The sequence below is a fragment of the Haliotis asinina genome, chromosome 2, assembly GCF_037392515.1.
Source record: "Haliotis asinina isolate JCU_RB_2024 chromosome 2, JCU_Hal_asi_v2, whole genome shotgun sequence".
In the NCBI taxonomy this organism is placed as follows: domain Eukaryota; kingdom Metazoa; phylum Mollusca; class Gastropoda; order Lepetellida; family Haliotidae; genus Haliotis; species Haliotis asinina.
In genome coordinates this window covers 44,936,923-44,958,227 of record NC_090281.1, presented here as the reverse complement: position 1 = coordinate 44,958,227, position 21,305 = coordinate 44,936,923, and the positions used below count along the sequence as shown (strand labels likewise).

Here is a 21,305-nt window from a genome sequence, read left to right as displayed (position 1 = left end):
TGTCAATAAACCAGACATTGAGCTCTCTCTGTGTCAGAGATTGCTTACCACAATCAACAAGTTTGTTTTAATGTAACGAGTAGATTATTTACATGTTTGTGTACACAACCAAGACTACTGCTCACGACCTCATACTCCGGGCATGCATACTTTCAAGCTCTGCTAATGTATTCACTGTGCATGCGTTATGGGCGCAGCACAGCTGTTGAAACCACTTTTTACCAAGCGCTTGGGAAAATTTAGTGGATGGTTTGAACTCCGATTTCGCGGGGCTTTCTTTTCATCGCGTTTTTATCAACTTCATATGTTGAATTGGCATTTTCATGATTGGTTCAGTAAGTGCATACCGAAAGGTATTAGAATCTGCAAAGTTGTGTATACGTTGCATGTGGCCTTTAATGAACCTCTTGCCTTCATTGCAATTGACATTATTGTTGCCTGTAAATTTGTAATTATCATACTGACAGACAGAATAACAGCACAACGGATTGTTGCAAATTCATGGCGCAATGTATTTCAAAAACAGACGCAGTGTGCGTAGGGACTCAACAAGATCAACTAGGCTACCTGGGCTACACAAGCAAAGCAAATGAAGGGCACGAGTAAGAGAATGCATCCGTGGCTCATGAAAATCAGAGTATATTGCCAGCAAGATTAGTGTAACACCTTCATGTGATACTGATAACAGAGTATTACACAGTCGACTACTGCTCTAGTGAAGCACACACAACGCAATAACAACCCGTCAAAAACCATTGGGCATTCCCCTTCAAATTCTCTGACTTTTTTGTAATTAATTACCTAGCAAGCCAAATCGAGGGATATGGTATCACTCGTAGAAGGTTTGTCCCAATGGCTCCAGGATTTGTTTCACTTTGTCGGAAATTGAGAGATGGGGACACTTTCCTTTCGCAAGACAGCCCGTAGTTTAAAGGTACTAAATGTAATATGTAGTCTTTGTGTTAAATAGACTATTTTAAATGTTTAGGTTTTACATATACAAAATGCAATATCCTGCCAATATTGTGATATCCTTTGTGACTGATATTTCATATAATAACATGACTGAATTGTCAGGGTGACGTTGAACTCATTCACTCAAAAAAATCATTTTGAACTGTGTTTATTCATGTCTTTGACCTGGTTTTAAGTTTGACAGAGAATTAAATTAGTTTATGGGCGTAACGAATAGGCCAAGGTCAGTTTTGGTGGCCTAGATGCGTCTGTATTGTTAGACTATATTTGGCCACCTCCAAATAATTAATACATAATTATCATTTTCTCTTGTAAACTTAGCCATGCATGATGCATGTACTCGATTTCAGTGTTGTGTTTGTGTCAGTTCTTCCACTTCCAAATACAAAAACATTTATTGGGCAAAACAGGCTACACGATCACGATTCATATTTCCTGAAACTCGACGTCCGGTGTATAAGTAAGAAAAAAAAAGATTAAACCCCAATTCAAATATCACAGCGGTTCTTTTGCTTTTCAGACTATTTAAAGATCTAGACTACATTGTATCTGATAGTGACAGTGTTTTTCCTTCCCCTTGAATGTTTAAAGACTCCTCCTTCAAGGACATTGACTGGTCCTGCCCCTGGTACCATGTCTAGTGTCAGAAAAAAGTTGGATATCTTTAAAACATTTTACCACTGAAACGTAGATGTGAAAGCTATACAGAATTGTTCAACAAAAACAAAAAGGGAAAATGCAACAAATGTGAGATAATTCAGGTACCTGGAAAAAATATAAATAAATGTTTTTTGGAATGACTAATGATGCATACTGACAAGGTTAAGTAGAGCACCATTGTTGTTGAGAGGGGCTATGAACATTTTAGGATTTAAGGAAATCATCAATATGAAACAACACCACCTGGAGAAACAATGAATATACTGAGCTACACTTATTGTCATGGCTATACCGTTTACATATTACCGCTTCTTCCGCAGCAGTGCCTTTATAGCAGTTGAACATAACAGTCTAAATGTGCAAAATATGTAAAAACCACGTTCACATATTTTTTTTACTTTCTAATCTTATTTTATACACTTGCAGGCGGAAACAAACATATGGAAATTATTTCCGAAGAAACACAACTATGATGAAGAAGTTATTATGAAATTGTACTGGGCTTTTCGGTTAGAGGTTCCTCATTTTCTATTGTTGGATCTTCTGTGATAGTATAGGATGAGTGATGCTTGCTGAGGACTTTCTTCACTAGCCAAACTAACATTAGGAAACTGAGGAACAACAGGACACTCTCGATGGTCAGAACGTAATTGTACCAAAGAGGACTGGATACCTGCATCAGATGACCAATGATCTGAGGATTGACCATTCCACCCAGACCTACTGATATGAAGATGACGGACATGATTTTACCCGAGAGTTGCACAAAGTCCTTCTCAATCCAGGTCAGCATCGCAGGAAAGCTGATCGATATTGAAAAGCCCACAGCACAAGCTGTGATCCATATGAATACATTTGACAGGTACATTCCAGCAAATATCATTCCAACCTGAGCGAGTATCAAAAAGGAAAAAAACAGACCACAGATTTTCATATGCGATACATAGCCGATGAAGACGATGGCAGCTAGACGACCAAACGCATATGCTGCCCAAAACGCTGATGTGATTCTGGCTCCCATGACCTTTGTCCATTTGAACTGCTTGACAACATATGATGTCAGGAAAGATACCGACGAGTCTTCAACCTCGTCCAAGAAAAAGTAGAATATACCTAGTAGGCCAAGTGTTAGGACGAGTAATTTCCGAGGCAACATTTTACCCTGTCTCTTTCCATCTAAAGCTTTTGCAGCGTCCTTATGCTTTTCTTGTCTTGCAAAAAGAAACACAATTAAGAACGGTACTGAAGACAGGATTGTTAACAGCCCAGTCATCAAAAATGGCCAAATGATTCTTGTCTGCAGGTGATGCTCCGTTGATATATTGGATGCATTCACGTACTCCTGTACGCTGTATGATCTGTTTTGGGTTTCCATAACAGAAGATCGTGTGGTGTTATTATCGCCATCTTTTCTAACGGCTAAAAACGGTTCAAGGACAAAAGGAGAGATAATTCCCCCTAATGACCATAAGAAATGTAAAGCCTGCATGTAAGGTTTGCTTTCCACTCCCCATACTCGAACAAGTTCCACATTGCAGCCTGCAAACATAAATAAATGTGTATCAGTAAGTGAGAGGGTATGGTCTTACGCAGCTTTTAGCAATAATCCAGCAAAATCAGGGTGGGGGACACCGGAATTACATGTATTAATGTGTGTTTGTGTGCGTGCGTGTATGTGTGCGTGTCTCTCTCTCTCTCGATACACACACATTAATATATATATATATATATATATATATATATATATATATATATATATATATATATATATATATATATATATATATATTGTGAATGGGTTATGATCATGAGAAAGGAAGGATTTGTAGTAATTCTTCACTACTGACAGCAAATCAAATATATATTTCAAAGTAAAATAAATCCATACATATATTGGCTATTTGTTGGTTGACACAGTGGTATGTACGTTGCTGAAGAATGATGTCTTCACTCCAGTGGTGGGTAGTTGAAGAACCTCTTGAAAAAGTGGCACATTCTTTTAAGACAAAAGTAAAAGTGTTACTAGAAAAACAAAGAGCTATTAGTACAACTGAGCTCGTAAGAAGCAGATTGCATCTGCCCATGTGTGCATGCAGAGTGCATGTGTAATGTGTGGAACTATAGTGCCTGGCCTGTCATGGTAACCAGTATCCAGTCTGTATAGTAATGTTCAAGTAAAGAATAAATGTGTTGTGGTTAAACGATAACTTCACGGCGTTACGTCAACGTGATAACCAACTGTTCCTACAACAGAACTGTTCGACTCTAAGACATCTAAACCGTCTGATCCTGAGACAAATAACCCATCTGGCCCTGGCACCATTGATTCCACTGATCCAGTACTACTTACCTGATCACTTAACCACCTGACCCAGGAACCATTTATTCTGAGTCAAATGATCATGAAACCACCGAACCATCTGGTCCCCATACCACAGAATCATCTGTTCATCAGACCACCGAATCACAAGATACAATCAACCCATGAAGAATTAATCAAACTGTAAAAGCAATTCATCAGATTTTTCGTACAATACAACGTAATCACCTGGTTTCATCACCAGTCTGCCTTGTTGTTCCCAGTCTCTCACCTAACTCTCCAAATTATGTACCAGTTGTTTATGTACATGTTGTGTTTAATGTTAAAGGTCACATGCAACCAAAAAGATCACACATAATTAGAACACATTTATCACTTTTTCATGATGTGTAAAATGCATTGCTGACTAAGAAAAGACAAATAAACCGAATTATAAGAGTATAATCGCAGATCAATAGTGCCAGATTTTGCACTTGTGTTACCTCTCTCGAAACGAAGCAGCCGCGACACCGAACTCAATCAAAGGCGGTGGGTGTGCACTTAAGCGTAACGAAGAAGCCTTTTCATTGGTCACTGGTTCATTTGCCGATACGCTTAGCCGGCTCTTTGTTTATGGCTTATAAGGACGATAGCAGTTAATTTCAAATTGCATGTGGTCAGTCATTGCATATTGTCATTAGTAGACAGGTAGGCAGACATAGGTGTCAATAAATCAGATATTGAGTTTTCCCTGAGTGTACTTATCACAATCAACATGCCATTTTTATGTAACGAGTAGAATATTTATTTGTTTGTATACACAACCAAGATTAGACTACTGCTCACGACATCATACTCCGCGCAGGCACACTGTTTCAAGTTCGGCGAACCTATTCACTGTTGCATAACTGTTGAAAAGGTTGAATTGGCATTTTTGATGATCTATTTCGGCAAGTTGTGTTTTACGTTGCATGTAACCTTTAGTCTGCTGTTTGGCAAAACATAGCTTGTTCAGCTTGACCTGATCAAGTGAATTCTAATGAAGTGCGTGAGTGGCGTCACAACTGGTTGGGTCTCAATTGTGAAAGGTTGAACCTTTGTCATTGATTGTCAACATGTCCGAACCGACGAGACAAGGTTGCTGTTTGACATCTCAGAAATCGTCAGCAATGTGCTAACTCTCCTTAAAAAACTGCAGATGGTTTACTGTTTCCGACGTACACATGCGACACTGACAACACTTTCTGCTCCCCTATTTAATGAAGTTAACTCGACCTGCCGTTTTTGCCATTTGACCTTCCGGGTCATGCATATGCGCAGGTCAAGGTGAATAAGCTGTACTTCTCATCATCTGGTTAGTGTTAACTTTTAGTTTGATAACGATATAAGACCCTACATCGAAACATCGACCCGTCACCCGTGAAGGTAACGGGCTAGAACAGGCCTTCAGCAATCCATGCTTGCCATCAAAGGTGACTATGCTTGTGGTAAGAGGCGACTAACGGGATCGGGTGGTCAGGCTCGCTGACTTGGTAGACACCAACTCTGGACCATTTGATCTAGACACGATAAAGCTGAACCATCTGATCCCGATACCACTGGAATATCTGATTCGGATACCGCTGAACCATCTGATCCTGAGACCACTGAACCATCTGATCCTGAGAACGCTGAACCATCCGATCCTGAGACCACTGAACCATCTGATCCTGAGACCACCGAACCATCTGATCCAGATACCACTGAACCATCTGATCCTGGTATCACTGAACTATCTGATCTTGACACCACTGAACCATCTGATCCTGAGAACGCTGAACCATCCGATCCTGAGACCACTGAACCATCTGATCCTGAGACCACCGAACCATCTGATCCAGATACCACTGAACCATCTGATCCTGGTACCACTGAACTATCTGATCTTGACACCTCTGAACCATCTGATCCCGATGCCACTGAACCATCTGATCCCGACACCAATGAACCATCTGATCCTGAGACCAATGAACTATCGGACCTAGAGATCACTTACCCATCTTCCCGAGACCAATACTCTTGACCATAGACAAAACAACAGACTGTAGTGCAACAATCTGGTGCCAGACCCTGAAGTGTTATTATCAGATCGCATGAGGAACACTTTCTTATGCCGCTGATGTGGATGTGAGATAATATAGTTCTAAATAAGTGGAGACACGCACACACCTGTTTTAAATATGCCGAGGAAGAACTCGTGTGCTACAAACATGGCGATCATAAGCCAGTAGGGTGAACACAGTGGTATCACAGCTACAGTCAGTCCGTGCCCCGCCATCGAGATGAACAATGACAGGTATTTATTGAATCGGTCATAGATTGCTCCACCAGCAACAGCTCCAACCAAGGAGCCAATGGCAGCAGCAGTAAAGAAGGCGGAGCCTTGAGACAAGTCTGTTCCCGTAATGATCTGTAAGTCCAATAGTGACGGTCCTCTCTGACCGTTGACCCAGCCCTGAAATCAGAAGAAGTTTTATACAGTTATCGAAATGGATAGCAAAAGGTCTGACAACAATCTGCTGATGTGCTGTTGAGGAGCGGGATATCCTCTCGTGATGCCACTATCAGAGATTGCTGTCTCTGACAATGGATCCAACCTAGAAATGGGAATAGCCAATGCACGAAGTTCTCGAGATTGATGTGAAGCTTGTGATGAGCTGCAGGAATACGATTAGCTGTAACCTCACCACTGAATCAACACTGAAATCCAAAAGTTAACCTAATGCTTGTAATGACACCTTCAACAGCGTTATACAGAGAAATGAACCTCGACTCCAGCTAGTCAGGTAGGACTTAAATTATACAAGATCAGCAGTCAAAGCATCTCATAAAATGCTGCAACCAAATCAGGCGGTACGATTAGAGCGACAATACGTCATAACGATCCTGTAAGGTGAACCGTAACACAACTTAAACTTTCAATTAATGTCCAAAATAGACTAATCTGCAACGAAACTTGTTTGACTGACATAAAAAATGTTGCAAGGATGCAAGGATGCAAGGTTGCAATCTGTCCCTGAATTTTCAAACCAACGGCGTCAAGGCCTCTGGCTCGCATTATGCGATGGAACGTCACAGCTCCCGGCGATGCGTTATTTCAATTCATTATCAACTCAAAGTTTGAGCAATGATGTCGTGGTTGGTGGAGCCTATATGAATACATAAATGAACTTGTGAATATAGCAAAGGGATCTTTTTTACACCTCATGGTCTGCAGAACACATGATAAAAACGTGATAAAATCCGTACTGATTATATAGAAAGAGGTCAGCACAGTACATAGAGTACGGCAGTAATAACATAACTAACACAGATGCCTATGAAGTGTGTACAGTACATCACGGGGCGGTGGGGTGGCCTAATGGTTCAATCGTTGGCTCGTCACTTTGGAGACCCGAGTCCGATTCTGTAAAATGTGTAAAGCCCATTTTAGGTGTCTCCCGCCGTGATATTCCTGCGGTGTCTAAAATAGGAGTAAAACCATACTCACTCCCTCACTTCAATGCATCACATAGTGACTAAAACACGGTATACCGCGAGTAGCCCGATATCTGCTCAGGATGTGCATGTAATTATGTATGTGCGTGACTGCTTGTTGTTGATGTAGACGCGATGATTGCTAAAAGAGCTTATTGCAGACTCTGTCGAGTAGGTTGAAAATATTGTTTGTTCCTTCCGGAACATTGTTTTCATGATCTGCTGGTTGTCATGTGTCAACCTGCATTGCCTGCTTCTTATTCATCTATTAACATCAGATCATATAATCAAATGATTATCGATTATCTCCTGCCTGTTGTACAGAGTATAGTTCGTCAAATTAATAAACAAATAGTCCAATGATATCTTCATAATTGAGCTTTGTGAATAAATCAGCATTTGTAGCGAGGGGGTACCGCTCTGAATTTCGTTTTGATGGTTTGATAATTATCCATAATTATATTTTACCATGCAGTATCTCTTAACTTGTATTTCTAATTATTTTCTTAATAACATTTGAAAAAATACTTTCTTTCTTATTAGAGTTAATTACAAAGTACTGGATCAATACAAGTATGAATGAGAATAACAAAAACTAAACCTTGCTAAAGAGTCATCTGCAATTCTGTGTTTAGTCAGATGGATTTGGGACAATATATCTCCGCTTAGAATCGATCTTCGGTAACCCTTGCTTGTCGTAAAAATGCAACTAGCTGGATCAGGTGGTCAGGTTCGCTGACATGGTTGACACGTGTCATCGTATACCAATTGCGCAGATCGATACTCATGCTGCTGATCACTGGATTGTCTGGTCCAGACTCGATAATTTACAAACCGCCGCTATATACTTGGAATGTTGTTCAGTGTGACGTAAAACTAACCTCATTCACTCATTCACTTTTATGCCTGAGACTGAACCAAATGGGGAGACAACTGACACGATTACATCACTGAACATTACTTAAATCGAAGTAATTCATGCTTTCATAACTTTCAGCTACAACTATATATTAATATAGTAGTGTAAAACAGTGATGTTTCCTTCTTTCAACTATGAAACTATGGTATGCCCGTATCCTTTACACTTCAGTATATGTATTTACATTGTCCAACTCTTCCATTTTCTAATAACAAATAGCCATAACACTGAAATAAATAAGGTGTCTGTATGTAACCAATCACTGTGATGAACTTCCACAGATTCTTAGTTTTACCGAAGGTTAAGGATCCTTTTAAACATGACTGGTGGTGTGGTAGCCTAGTTGTTCGAGTCCTCACATGGGTACAATGTGTGAAGCCCATTTCTGGCGTCCCCCCTCGTGATATTGCTGAAATATTGCTGAAATATTGCTGAAATCGTCGTAAAACTCAACTCACCCATTCACACTATAAACACGATCGGAAATTTCCGATGAAAACAGGCTTCGATCGTGACTGGTAACTAGGGCAGTGTAATTAACGATGCATTTAACAATCGATGCATTGCAATTAATCCATGAGGGAAACGAAAAGCTATCGATACATTGATATTGTGTGTGACTGTCGATATTATAGTAAATGCCTTCCGTTGATAAGTGAGTGAGTGAGTAAAGTTTTACGCCGCTTTTAGCAATATTCCAGCAATATCACGGCGGGGGACACCATAAAATGGGCTTCACACAGTGTACCCATGTGGGGAATCGAACCCGGGTCTTCGGCGTGACGAGCGAACGCCTTAACCACTACGCTACCCCACCGCCCCTTTCCGTTGATAAATGCGGAGTCCAAAATGCAGTAAGTACTTGATTCGTGCCTAAATGTCGGTATATCCCTCGCTCTCGCTCGGGAAAAACCAACATATATTCACTCGTGTCGTAAACATAGCATGACATGGGCACTAATATAATATCCTCTGTATATCTGTTCATAGTTTTCTCTGTCTAGTACGTGCTGGTACTGGTTTATCATCTCGTTGGGCATTAACTGTTGAGTTTGTTTGTTGTTAAAGGCCGCATTGACCCCAATTCTTAATTCTGTAAATCTCCCCCATATAGCATGACAATCGCCGAGTACGGCGTTAAGCAACAATCAAACCAAAACGTAAAGTATGTGATATTTTGTTGTTATACTGTGCTTCGATGACAGCTGTTTATGAAGTATACGTATAACTATCCATAAAGACACTGTGTCCCACATTTGCGACAATATGCTGGCCTATATTACACATACTGCACCATATGCACTCACTTTAGCGTCCTTTCACTCACTTTCGACAAAACACTTGTTAACCCTTATGGTATTTCGATGTTGTTGGATTTGAGTTCATTATTGTAGCCATCACCTCTGATGTTGAGGTACCCACCTGACTCTGTTAACTGTCAATATTTTTAGACTATTTTTACCCAAAAATTGTATCTTCTTTCCCTTTTTTGTGTGTTAATTATGAAATATGTTTATTTTCGTAGTTTCGTACACACGAGACAAGCGAAAATGAAACACATAAACTATTAACGTATAATTATCTGTTTATCCTCGTTTTGCCAGCACCCCGAAAAGTTATACCCTATTTAGTGAGACATCCCATTAATGAGACACCCAATTGTAAGGTAGTGGAGTAGGGTGATTAATTAAACAAACACAGCCAGTCTACCCGCCTAACAATGGACACAGTCCGTCATGAGCTGTTAATTAAGGAGAGTAGACCAATAATTCTGTTGTGAAGATTCTCAGAGAGTATGGAGTTAAGAAACTGTAAAATACTAGCAGGGATAACCTACTCAAACATTGCTTAACGTGCATGTTTTCTTAAACGTTACTTAGTACACGTATAAATTCACACTAGTTTGTGAACATCTCACAATCATGGCTGGTTTGCAACAAGTCGATATTACAAGTCAGGTACTCTCCAGGTCCTCTATCAGGGATATCTGCACTACAAGAACAAAGTCCGACAGAGTTGTACTCACTGGCGATGTGTCGTGAAGACCTACAAATGCACAACAGTTGGAAAATTTGTCAGAAATTTCACTGAACACAACCATACAAGAGAAGATACTGGAAGAGTGCAATTCCTTGGTAGCTTGAGAAAGAGGGAGAGAAGAACCAACCACTCCAATGCCAGCCAGATACTGATCTACATTCCCGTCATTTAGCTCTGTTGCCATGTACAGAGATCGTAGTCACACCATTCCAAAGCTCCCAGAAGTTCAAATCACATCACAATGGAGAGAGACCCATGATGGTGACAGGTGATTGCTGTTTGAAGATGGCGAAGAAGACAAGATGGTCGTATCTTCCACTGATGAACAACTCAGAGTCCTCCAGTCAGCGTCCACTGTGTACATGGATGGCACTTTCTCCGCATGTTCTAATCTCTGGAATCAGCTTTACATCCTTCATGCACGGAAAGGGAGCATTACCTATCCTCTTGTCTATGCCTTGCTTCCTGATCGCCGGACTACAACGTACCAATGCCTGTTTGTCCAGTTGAAGGTCCAGATTCAACAACTGCTGAACCAGCCATTCAATCCAGACACATTCCAGGTGGACTTTGAAGTTGCTGCTATCAGAGCCCTCCGTACAGGGTTCTCAGGTTCAGACATCAAGGGTTGTTTTTTTCCACCACACGCAAAACCTAGGGCTTGCAGTAAGACACAGAGGTGGCATCCTTGTTGAACAGTGGATCAGACGAGCTGCTGCCATGCCTCTGCTACCTCTCCAGCTAGTGCAGGATGCTTGGATTGAGTCCATGGACCACTCACCCAATGTGCCGAGTGCTGACGACTTTTGACGACTACACAGTCATAAATTGGGTAGATTTTTATGCCAGATTCCCTCTTTTGCTGTGGAACCATCACCAGACATCAGATCCAAGAACAAACAACAACTTGGAGGGTTTCCACAATCGCCTTAATGCTTCCCTGAGCCATTGCCATCCAAATCTCTACCGGTTTATAGAAATCATCAAGAAGACAGAGAAATCTGAGGAGATCAAGCTGTCGCGGTTACACCTAGGTGCAGCTCCGCCAGCAAGGAAACGAGGACATTGATAACCGGCTTTCCTGACTCAAGGATCAGCAATCCCAGCGTGTCAAGACTCCTCTCCAGTTCTTGGATGCTACTGGCAAACTTATAAAGATGGGCTAAAGTCTGCTGCCGTGTGATAAATGACTGAATTATGAACTGTAACTGAATGTGTGTTAAATCATTATCAATTATTATTATAAAGGACTGATCAAATATATTTGAGTCCTAGTTCTAATTCCTTTCTTCTGGGTGGGTTTATAGTAAAACAAGTCCATTTTCAGGAAAGGGGTTAATTACTTCTTTAATGAGTGCACTCAGTTGTGACAATGTTGTTTTAAGGTGTCTTGCTATTGGGATGTCTTGCTAATGGGAGGACACCACCCGGAAAAGGATTAACAGCTACTGTGTTTATACAAGCACGAGGGTCATGTCAAAATTACAGCAGCAAGTGAGTGAACTGAGCTCAGGCTTAATGAGCATCCAAGATAACTTATGTCTGGCATGTATAAAATGATCATGTACCCGTTTCAGAATACAGTGGTTAACGCGTTCGCTCGTCATGCTCGGCAAACCCGACAATTCACAAAATGACCTACTTTTCTGCTAATCCGAATTTTCTCGTGTGAAAGTGAAACTACAAGTAATTCTGGTTACATTGAATTACAATTCCTTGTTTCATAAGAAAATGGTGTTTACAAATGAGTTTTAATTTTAAACTTTAATAACATCGTATTTCTATGTTTTATATCGAGGTTTATGCAGCATGTCAGAGCATGCCACTGTTGTGCTTTTTCATTGTAGTTCTGTAACTCGCAATGAGATAGATATACAACTGTAACATCAAATCTGTATCAATAACATCAAATCTGCACCAGACCGTCAATTTTTTCTAGCGATAAGCCCTCGTTTTGAGATTTTCGTTTGTCAGGGCACACTGCAAAACAGAGCGCGCTGCACGACGTGTTTGTAAGGAATAGTAGGAGTTCAGTGTTGCAATTTTCAAGTGATTAGCTGTATTAAATTATGCTGATTAATATTCACATATCCAGTTGAATGAGATGTACGGTTAAAACTCTCTGAGATGGACTGGTTATTCCACTAAGGACTGAACCTAGTCAGCAGGAAATGAGACTGCTGTGTAATCAATGTTTTGACTATTCCTAAAATGCGTACATTGTGTGAAACCCATGCTTGGCGTCCCCCGCTGTGATATTGCTAGAATATTGCCTAAAGGTGGCCTAAAACTAAACTCAGTCGCTCACTTGTGAATGTTTAGTTCATTCCTAATAATCGTGGTAGCCGTAGTCTAGTATTTCAAGGTTTTAAGTAGAGTTTAGAGAGTTAACGCGTGTTTTGCTGCATGTGTAAATGCCTTAAATTGTGTGCAGATCTTGTGCAATTTCATTAATAACAATAATAATTAAGACAATGCAGATATTGTGCAAAGTTAATAATACGATAATACTTGAGACTACCCCTGCTAAATCCTATTGGTCTTTCAGTCAACACGCATGGCTGCTTCTCCATCCTTTACAATAGGGTGGTGGCAAAACGAGACCTCAAACTAACGAACCATACAATTGGTTGATTGAGAACATGCATCCATACGGGCGCTAGGGGATGTGGTGTGCCTAGCTTATCGGTGAAAGCGTTCGCTCGTCATGAGCCTGGCTTCGATTCCCCACATGGGTACAATGTGTGAAGCCCATTTCAGGTGTCTCCCACTGTGATACTGCTGGAATATTGCTATAAGCGGCGTAAAACTAAATTCACTCACCCATGTGTAGTTACTAAGGTACGTGAACCACATGAAGTTCAGACAAGGTAGGCTTTTGAGTAATGATTTCGTGACCAGATACAACTACCTCCACTTGCAAGTATAACAACCTAGTGTATTTTATGAGGCGCTGCCTGGCTTGTAACTTGACACGAGTCGCATTCCTTCTGTATCCGGGTTCACTTCCAACGCTTGACATAGAGACTATGGATTCCCAAAAGGGACATGAGTTGTTTTCTTTTACTTCGCGTGACCATGATAGATTGTGAAAATATCTCAGATATGAGAGAGTTTAGTTTTACGCCGTTTTTAATCAACATTCTAGCTATATGACGACGTGAAACACCGGAAATTGCATCACACACTGTGACCATGTGGGGAATCGAACCTGGGTCTTTGGAGTAATAGCCGAACGCTTTAACCACCAGACTACCTCACCCCTCACCCCCCACCCCCCTTTGTCCTAGACGTACCATTTAAAGCTGACATTAACAGGCCGTCCTTCACACACATATTGTTGTAAAACGTGGTTTTAAACAGGTTTAAATTAAATGAAATCAACAAAATCATGTCCATACATCTAGCATATTTCTTCTGAAAGATACGGGGTGCACAGTTACTAGATCACGAGCTCGTGTTTGTTTGCCTGTTTAACGAGAGAAAGATGCTAGCTTTATTACTAAAATACTGTGATATTCTAATTGGTTTTACTGTCCTTCGTTGACAAGTTTCTTTTTATAGCTTATGTGTATTTATCGTGAACTTGTTTTCGTCACGATATGGATGAAATATTGCCCATGTGACTTTAGATTTTAACTTAACTTTCTTTAAAGACGCACTCAGCTATATTTCCGTTGTTCTACGGCGTTCACTAAATAATATAAATAATACATAATGTAGTTGATGCACTCATTGACTATTTCAGTTCCGATGACAGAGCGTGAATTCATGAATGAAGATGAAATGGTGCTGAAACCACGTGTTCGTGGACAGCAGAGCGTTCTTGCCCCTCTGATGGCACCCCTCATTAACATATGCAAATGTTAGTCATTTATTCATCTAAAACTTACGGTACGTATGGTACAAGTCAGTGTGCATGCGTCATTTTTGTCACTGATGGATCCAATCTTTTATAAAAGATAATATCTCCACCAGATGACGTTAGTTATGAGTTGGAAACAGTAAATGTTTGCGAACTAAGGAAATGAAAAAAGGTCATAAATCCTGTTAGTGTTCCCAATAATATAATAATATGATATATATAATATATGATAATAATGATATATAATATAAGATGCTGATAAAGTTATCTTTCGAGACTGCCTTTCGTACATACATATATCTATTTTCATTGTCTGTCGTCACTTTATGGCTGGCGCAAACTCACTCACTCACGCACTCATTCTGGCTGAGTCTGGATTCACTTATTGAGACACCTCCATAGCTAAAGAGTGAGCGAGTTTAGTTTTACGCCGGTGATTTGTAAATAATCGAGTCTGGTCCAGACAATGCAGTGATCAACAGCATGAGCGTCGATCTAGGCAATTGGGAACCGATGACATGTGCCAACCAAGTCAGCGAGCCTGACCACCCGTTCCTGTAAGTCATATCTCACGACAAGCATAGTCGCCTTTTATGGCAAGCGTAGGCTGTTGAGGGTCTATTATACCCCAGACCTTCACCGGTCCCATGGCTAAAGAATGGACAGAGATGATTCTTTTCAGTGATTGTGAAATGTCCATAAAAGGCTCATTATTTCTTAAACACTACTAGAACTAATAATCCGAAAATAAGTCACAAAATAACAGCATGACTTGTCTTACTCACCAAAACCGAATGTTTGCTTAATGTATCCTCTGGCAATATGGTCACAGTATCCTTCAATATGAGTGTGACAGGATGAAATATTTGTAAATATTCCGTGTTTTCATTCTTTAGTTTTAATGAAACTTTATGAAATATTCAGCTTAGCACATTTCTAAACATTATACTTCATTCTTGAGTTTCTCTAACCCCTTTCTCTTAGCTTACAATCACCCTGAGCACAACCACACATTAGCCAGCCCCAGCACGAAACTTACTGTCCCTTTGTCATAAACCTTGTTAGCTTGCTGTCCCCTGTTTAAAGTTTGCAGTTTATTATTAGTCGAGATGAAACATTTCTACTGGTCAGTGGTCACAAGGCACCATTGGATCATTTGGACATTTAGTTTGTTGGAGCTCTCGGGATCATTTCCAAAGGTTAGTTTCTTTCAATACTTTTTGTGGTTTGTACATATTCATGTCATGTGTACAGTTTGTTTATGTTCTGATAACCTGGCTGCTTTATCATATTGCAGGTATTTAGTAGTTTGTCATAATTAGTGTCATGTGATATGATGTGTACATACATATTTATGTTCTATGTATGAATGAAAGTATACTAGTATATGGAATCTGCTATCAATTAAGTGTTGAGGCAATGTGTATGAAATGGCTCAGCAATGATAATATTCTGTAAATGGTTATCTATATACAGATTATATTCATGGCTGATATTATCTATCAGCATATATTTATGTTTTGTCTAAAGGATGTTTTAATTGTTTCAGGGATTTTACATGAATCATCAATGATAAAGGCCATACCGTCAACACCACCGTGCCTGTTCATATATTGAGACAGTTTCGGTTTCATGATCAGGAAGAAAACGTTTTCCCCAACCATTTCTAAGGCAAACTCTGCAAGTATTTTACATGATTGCTCTCCATGCAAGAAACCATGATGCGACACGATGTATGAAAACTGAGAAGGTAGCGGTTCACACCAGACATTTTCCAATTTCGCTTACATTATTTTGTAGTGTGATGCATGGAGACGAAGTAATGCAAAAGCATTTGCTTCGGTGTTTACAGAGGATATGTTTTTGACAGACAAAAAAATATCCTCAAAGTTCAAAACGGCCAACCTTGAATCCTACATTATTGCCAAAGACTGTCGTCATCGAACCGTAGACGTAGCTAATAGGTATTTTTGTCGTACAACAAAACTGGTTGTTATTGGAGTATTCGTTTAGAAGTCAACTGCTCCTTAAATTTAAAGAAATGAGTAAAGTTTTCTTTCTCTCCAGCAGTCCACATACACATTAAACTATTTGAAATGAATCGGTCGCTGAAGATTGTTTTGTACCAAAATCGGCGAAATAACAAAGATAATACCTATTATTACTATATAACTTGAAGCCTACGGTCTGGAGCCCTAGTATATATCAAGCCAAAGAAATAGCTCCATATCTCTCGAAAAAGAGTTATGTCATAGCGTTATGTCAAGGCCATTCGATAAGGATTTCCTATCCCCCGATTAAGTTGTAATAGCTGCTTACACATCCCGGGCCCTATCGATTTTTGAGTACAAAATAACAAAAGTCATTGCTCCTTTACCGTAAATCAATCCGACTATATTACGTATACACAAGGTCACTAGTTGAACAGTCATGACTGATGGCGATCGAACAACTGTCTCAGTGCGCCATGTGCCCACGGAAGGCCTTGTCAGTCGCCTCGTTTAAACATGAGGAGACAACGAACACCATGACCCAGAATGGTCATTACAGACAGCCGAGACCCAGTTATGGAATCAGTCTTCATATAATGTTCATGATTTGATACTGAAAATGTAAAATGCAACCCTTAATTCGGATACATGAGTGCCCTGCCATATCGGCTAATGTAATGCCAACACCGGGTTAAAGTGACACGTTCTTCAGTTCATATCAGATGTCACCATGCCACTACCAGCAGTCGTTCAATTTCCCTATATATTGGAAAGGCTTACAGATTCTAAAATCATCCTGTGTGTGTAATTTGAACTTGTGTGCAACAGCTCAGTTGACTCACCGACATGAAGTTACCGAACAAAAGGCATGCCGTGTATAAAAACTTCTTCCTGTAGAGTGTAGACTTCAGCTTGTTTGTCCATCGTCGACGAGTTTGGTCCAACTCTCCCTCAGAAGCCATCGACGTCACAGATGCACTTGTCTCCATGTCCCCTTCCAGAGTATTACCTCGCTATGTCAAGAACACGCTTCACAACAACGCGGGAAATGACACACATTTATAGTTCAGTGAGGCTCCAGACGTGGGACCTTGGTGGTTAAAATATGCATTACGCGTGGGCCGAGTCCAGTTTCAAATGACACAAATACTTAATGTAATTTGTGGTGTGTAAAACATATACCATGGCTATATTAGTACTTTTTCGGTTTTCGAAATAGAACGACAGTCCTCTCAAAATTGCAGTTTAGTATTCCTTGTAACACTAGTGTTGCATGAAAAATCAACGCGGCAGACATGTGTTTTGAATTCATTGGATAATGGCTGAAGGAGTGAGTGAGTATTGCTTAACGCCGCTCTTACCAAAATTCCAGCAATATCAGGGGAGGACTTCATATACCGTGCCCATGTGGCGAATCGAACCCACCTTCGTATTAACGCGTAAACGCATTGACCACTAGACTACCCCACCTTCAACGGCTGAAGGAGGCCAACTGCTTTGTTTATGGGGCAGCAGGAAGATTTCACTGTTTAGCTGGCATGGTCAAGTGATTTGTCATTAGTTATTTCTAATAAGGGTATAACTGACCAGTAGACGTTTGGAGGAAGTTGGTCACCACAGAATGCTGGTCAGAACCTCTGTCCCCGTACTCTAACGCATTGGTCTCGTTCCGTTTTGACATGTTACAACTCGTAACAACACAAACTGAAAATTATGTTTTTACTTGTGCGGAGATTGTCATATGCTTTACTGACATGGCAAATGTTACATTTAAGCTGTGAATATATGGATCCCTGTTCAATGAATGTACGTATTCAATATACTACGTATGATAAATACTTGGCAAATATATCATATACGAAGTGGATGCCTCGTATAAATGTACAATTTAAAGAGTGCATTATCGTTGGAAAAATGTCGTAATGCGTGAACGCAGACAACGTGCGTGGCACACCTCACAAATCCATGGTTAGGTTTATATATATCCTGTTGCAGCAGTTGTCAGTCCCTGGGATGTAGTCATCACATAATGCATTATCTGGGGACTGGTTTGCAACAAATTACACCATCTGTCACACCAAGATGACGTATACATTACTGTCTCCACCACAAGACACTTGATCAGACTGTCTCCACCATAAGACAGTTGATCAGACTGTCTCCACCATAAGAGAGTTGATCACACTGTCTCCACCATAAGACAGTTGATCAGACTGTCTCCACTATCAGACAGATGATCAAACTGTCTCCAGTATCAGACAGTTAAACAGTCTGTCTCAACTATATGACAGTTGGCCAGACTGTCCCTACTATCAGGCAGTTGTACAGACTGTCTCCACTATCAGACTCTCTCCACTACTGTCTCCACCATCAGACAGTTAAACAGACTGCCTAGCAGGTGTTACGGATAGTACACACCCAACACGGCTGAGCAGATGATACGGGTAATACACACCAAACACAGATGAACAGGTGTTATGGATAGTACACACCCAACACGGCTGAGCAGATGAGACGGGTACTACACACCAAACACAGATGAGCAGGTGTTATGGATAGTACACACCCAACACGGCTAAGTAGATGATACGGGTAATACACACCTAACACAGTTGAGCAGGTGTTATGGATAGTACACACCCAACGCGGCTGAGCAGATGATACGGGTAATACACACCTAACACAGTTGAGCAGGTGTTATGGATAGTACACACCCAACACGGCTGAGTAGATGATACGGGTAATACACACCTAACACAGTTGAGCAGGTGTTATGGATAGTACACACCCAACACGGCTGAGCAGATGAGACGGGTAATACACACCAAACACAGATGAGCAGGTGTTATGGATAGTACACACCCAACACGGCTAAGTAGATGATACGGGTAATACACACCTAACACAGTTGAGCAGGTGTTATGGATAGTACACACCGAACACGGCTGAGCAGATGATACGGGTAATACACACCTAACACAGTTGAGCAGGTGTTATGGATAGTACACACCCAACACGGCTGAGTAGATGATACGGGTAATACACACCTAACACAGTTGAGCAGGTGTTATGGATAGTACACACCCAACACGGCTGAGCAGATGATACGGGTAATACACACCTAACACAGTTGAGCAGGTGTTATGGATAGTACACACCCAACACGGCTGAGCAGATGATACGGGTAATACACACCTAACACAGTTGAGCAGGTGTTATGGATAGTACACACCGAACACGGCTGAGTAGATGAAACGGGTAATACACACCAAACACAGATGAGCAGGTGTTATGGATAGTACACACCGAACACGGCTGAGCAGATGATACGGGTAATACACACCTAACACAGTTGAGCAGGTGTTATGGATACTACACACCGAACACGACTGAGCAGATGATACGGGTAATAGAAACCAAACACAGATGAGCAGGTGTTATGGATAGTACACACCCAACACGGCTGAGCAGATGATACGGGTCAAACAAACCTAACACAGTTGAGCAGGTGTTATGGATACTACACACCGAACACGGCTGAGCAGATGATACGGGTAATACAAACCAAACACAGATGAGCAGGTGTAATGGATAGTACACACCCAACACGGCTGAGCAGATGATACGGGTAATACACACCTAACACAGTTGAGCAGGTGTTATGGATAGTACACACCGAACACGGCTGAGCAGATGATACGGGTAATACAAACCAAACACAGATGAGCAGGTGTTATGGATAGTACACACCGAACACGGCTGAGCAGATGATACGGGTAATACACACCTAACACAGTTGAGCAGGTGTTAGGGATAGTACACACCCAACACGGCTGAGCAGATGATACGGGTAATACAAACCAAACACAGTTGAGCAGGTGTTATGGATAGTACACACACAACACGGCTGAGCAGATGATACGGGTAATACACACCTAACACAGTTGAGCAGGTGTTATGGATAGTACACACCGAACACGGCTGAGCAGATGATACGGGTAATACAAACCAAACACAGTTGAGCAGGTGTTATGGATAGTACACACACAACACGGCTGAGCAGATGATACGGGTAATACACACCTAACACAGTTGAGCAGGTGTTATGGATAGTACACACCCAACACGGCTGAGCATATGATACGGGTAATACACACCTAACACAGTTGAGCAGGTGTTATGGATAGTACACACCCAACACGGCTGAGCAGATGATACGGGTAATACACACCTAACACAGTTGAGCAGGTGTTATGGATAGTACACACCGAACACGGCTGAGCAGATGATACGGGTAATACAAACCAAACACAGATGAGCAGGTGTTATGGATAGTACACACCGAACACGGCTGAGCAGATGATACGGGTAATACACACCTAACACAGTTGAGCAGGTGTTATGGATAGTACACACCCAACACGGCTGAGCATATGATACGGGTAATACACACCTAACACAGTTGAGCAGGTGTTATGGATAGTACACACCCAACACGGCTGAGCAGATGATACGGGTAATACAAACCAAACACAGTTGAGCAGGTGTTATGGATAGTACACACCGAACACGGCTGAGCAGATGATACGGGTAATACAAACCAAACACAGTTGAGCAGGTGTTATGGATAGTACACACCCAACACGACTGAGCAGATGATACGGGTAATACACACCTAACACAGTTGAGCAGGTGTTATGGATACTACACACCGAACACGGCTGGGCAGATGATACGGGTAATACAAACCAAACACAGATGAGCAGGTGTTATGGATAGTACACACCCAACACGGCTGAGCAGATGATACGGGTAATACACACCTAACACAGTTGAGCAGGTGTTATGGATAGTACACACCGAACACGGCTGAGCAGATGATACGGGTAATACAAACCAAACACAGATGAGCAGCTGTTATGGATAGTACACACCCAACACGGCTGAGCAGATGATACGGGTAATACACACCTAACACAGTTGAGCAGGTGTTATGGATAGTACACACCCAACACGGCTGAGCAGATGATACGGGTAATA

The 21,305-nt window shown here is 41.1% G+C and overlaps 1 protein-coding gene across 1 annotated transcript; it reads right to left on the bottom strand.

Moving 5' to 3' along the window:
- Positions 1-2,015: 2,015 nt before the first annotated feature.
- Positions 2,016-17,350, bottom strand: LOC137272566 (sodium-dependent glucose transporter 1C-like). The gene is made up of 3 exons (XM_067804955.1): positions 17,108-17,350; positions 6,143-6,428; positions 2,016-3,174 (listed from the first exon to the last, which is right to left on the bottom strand). Exons 1-3 carry the CDS (start codon positions 17,252-17,254, stop codon positions 2,120-2,122), a joined length of 1,488 nt encoding a protein of 495 aa, XP_067661056.1. The 5' UTR covers positions 17,255-17,350; the 3' UTR covers positions 2,016-2,119.
- Between the last annotated feature and the right edge of the window lie 3,955 nt (positions 17,351-21,305).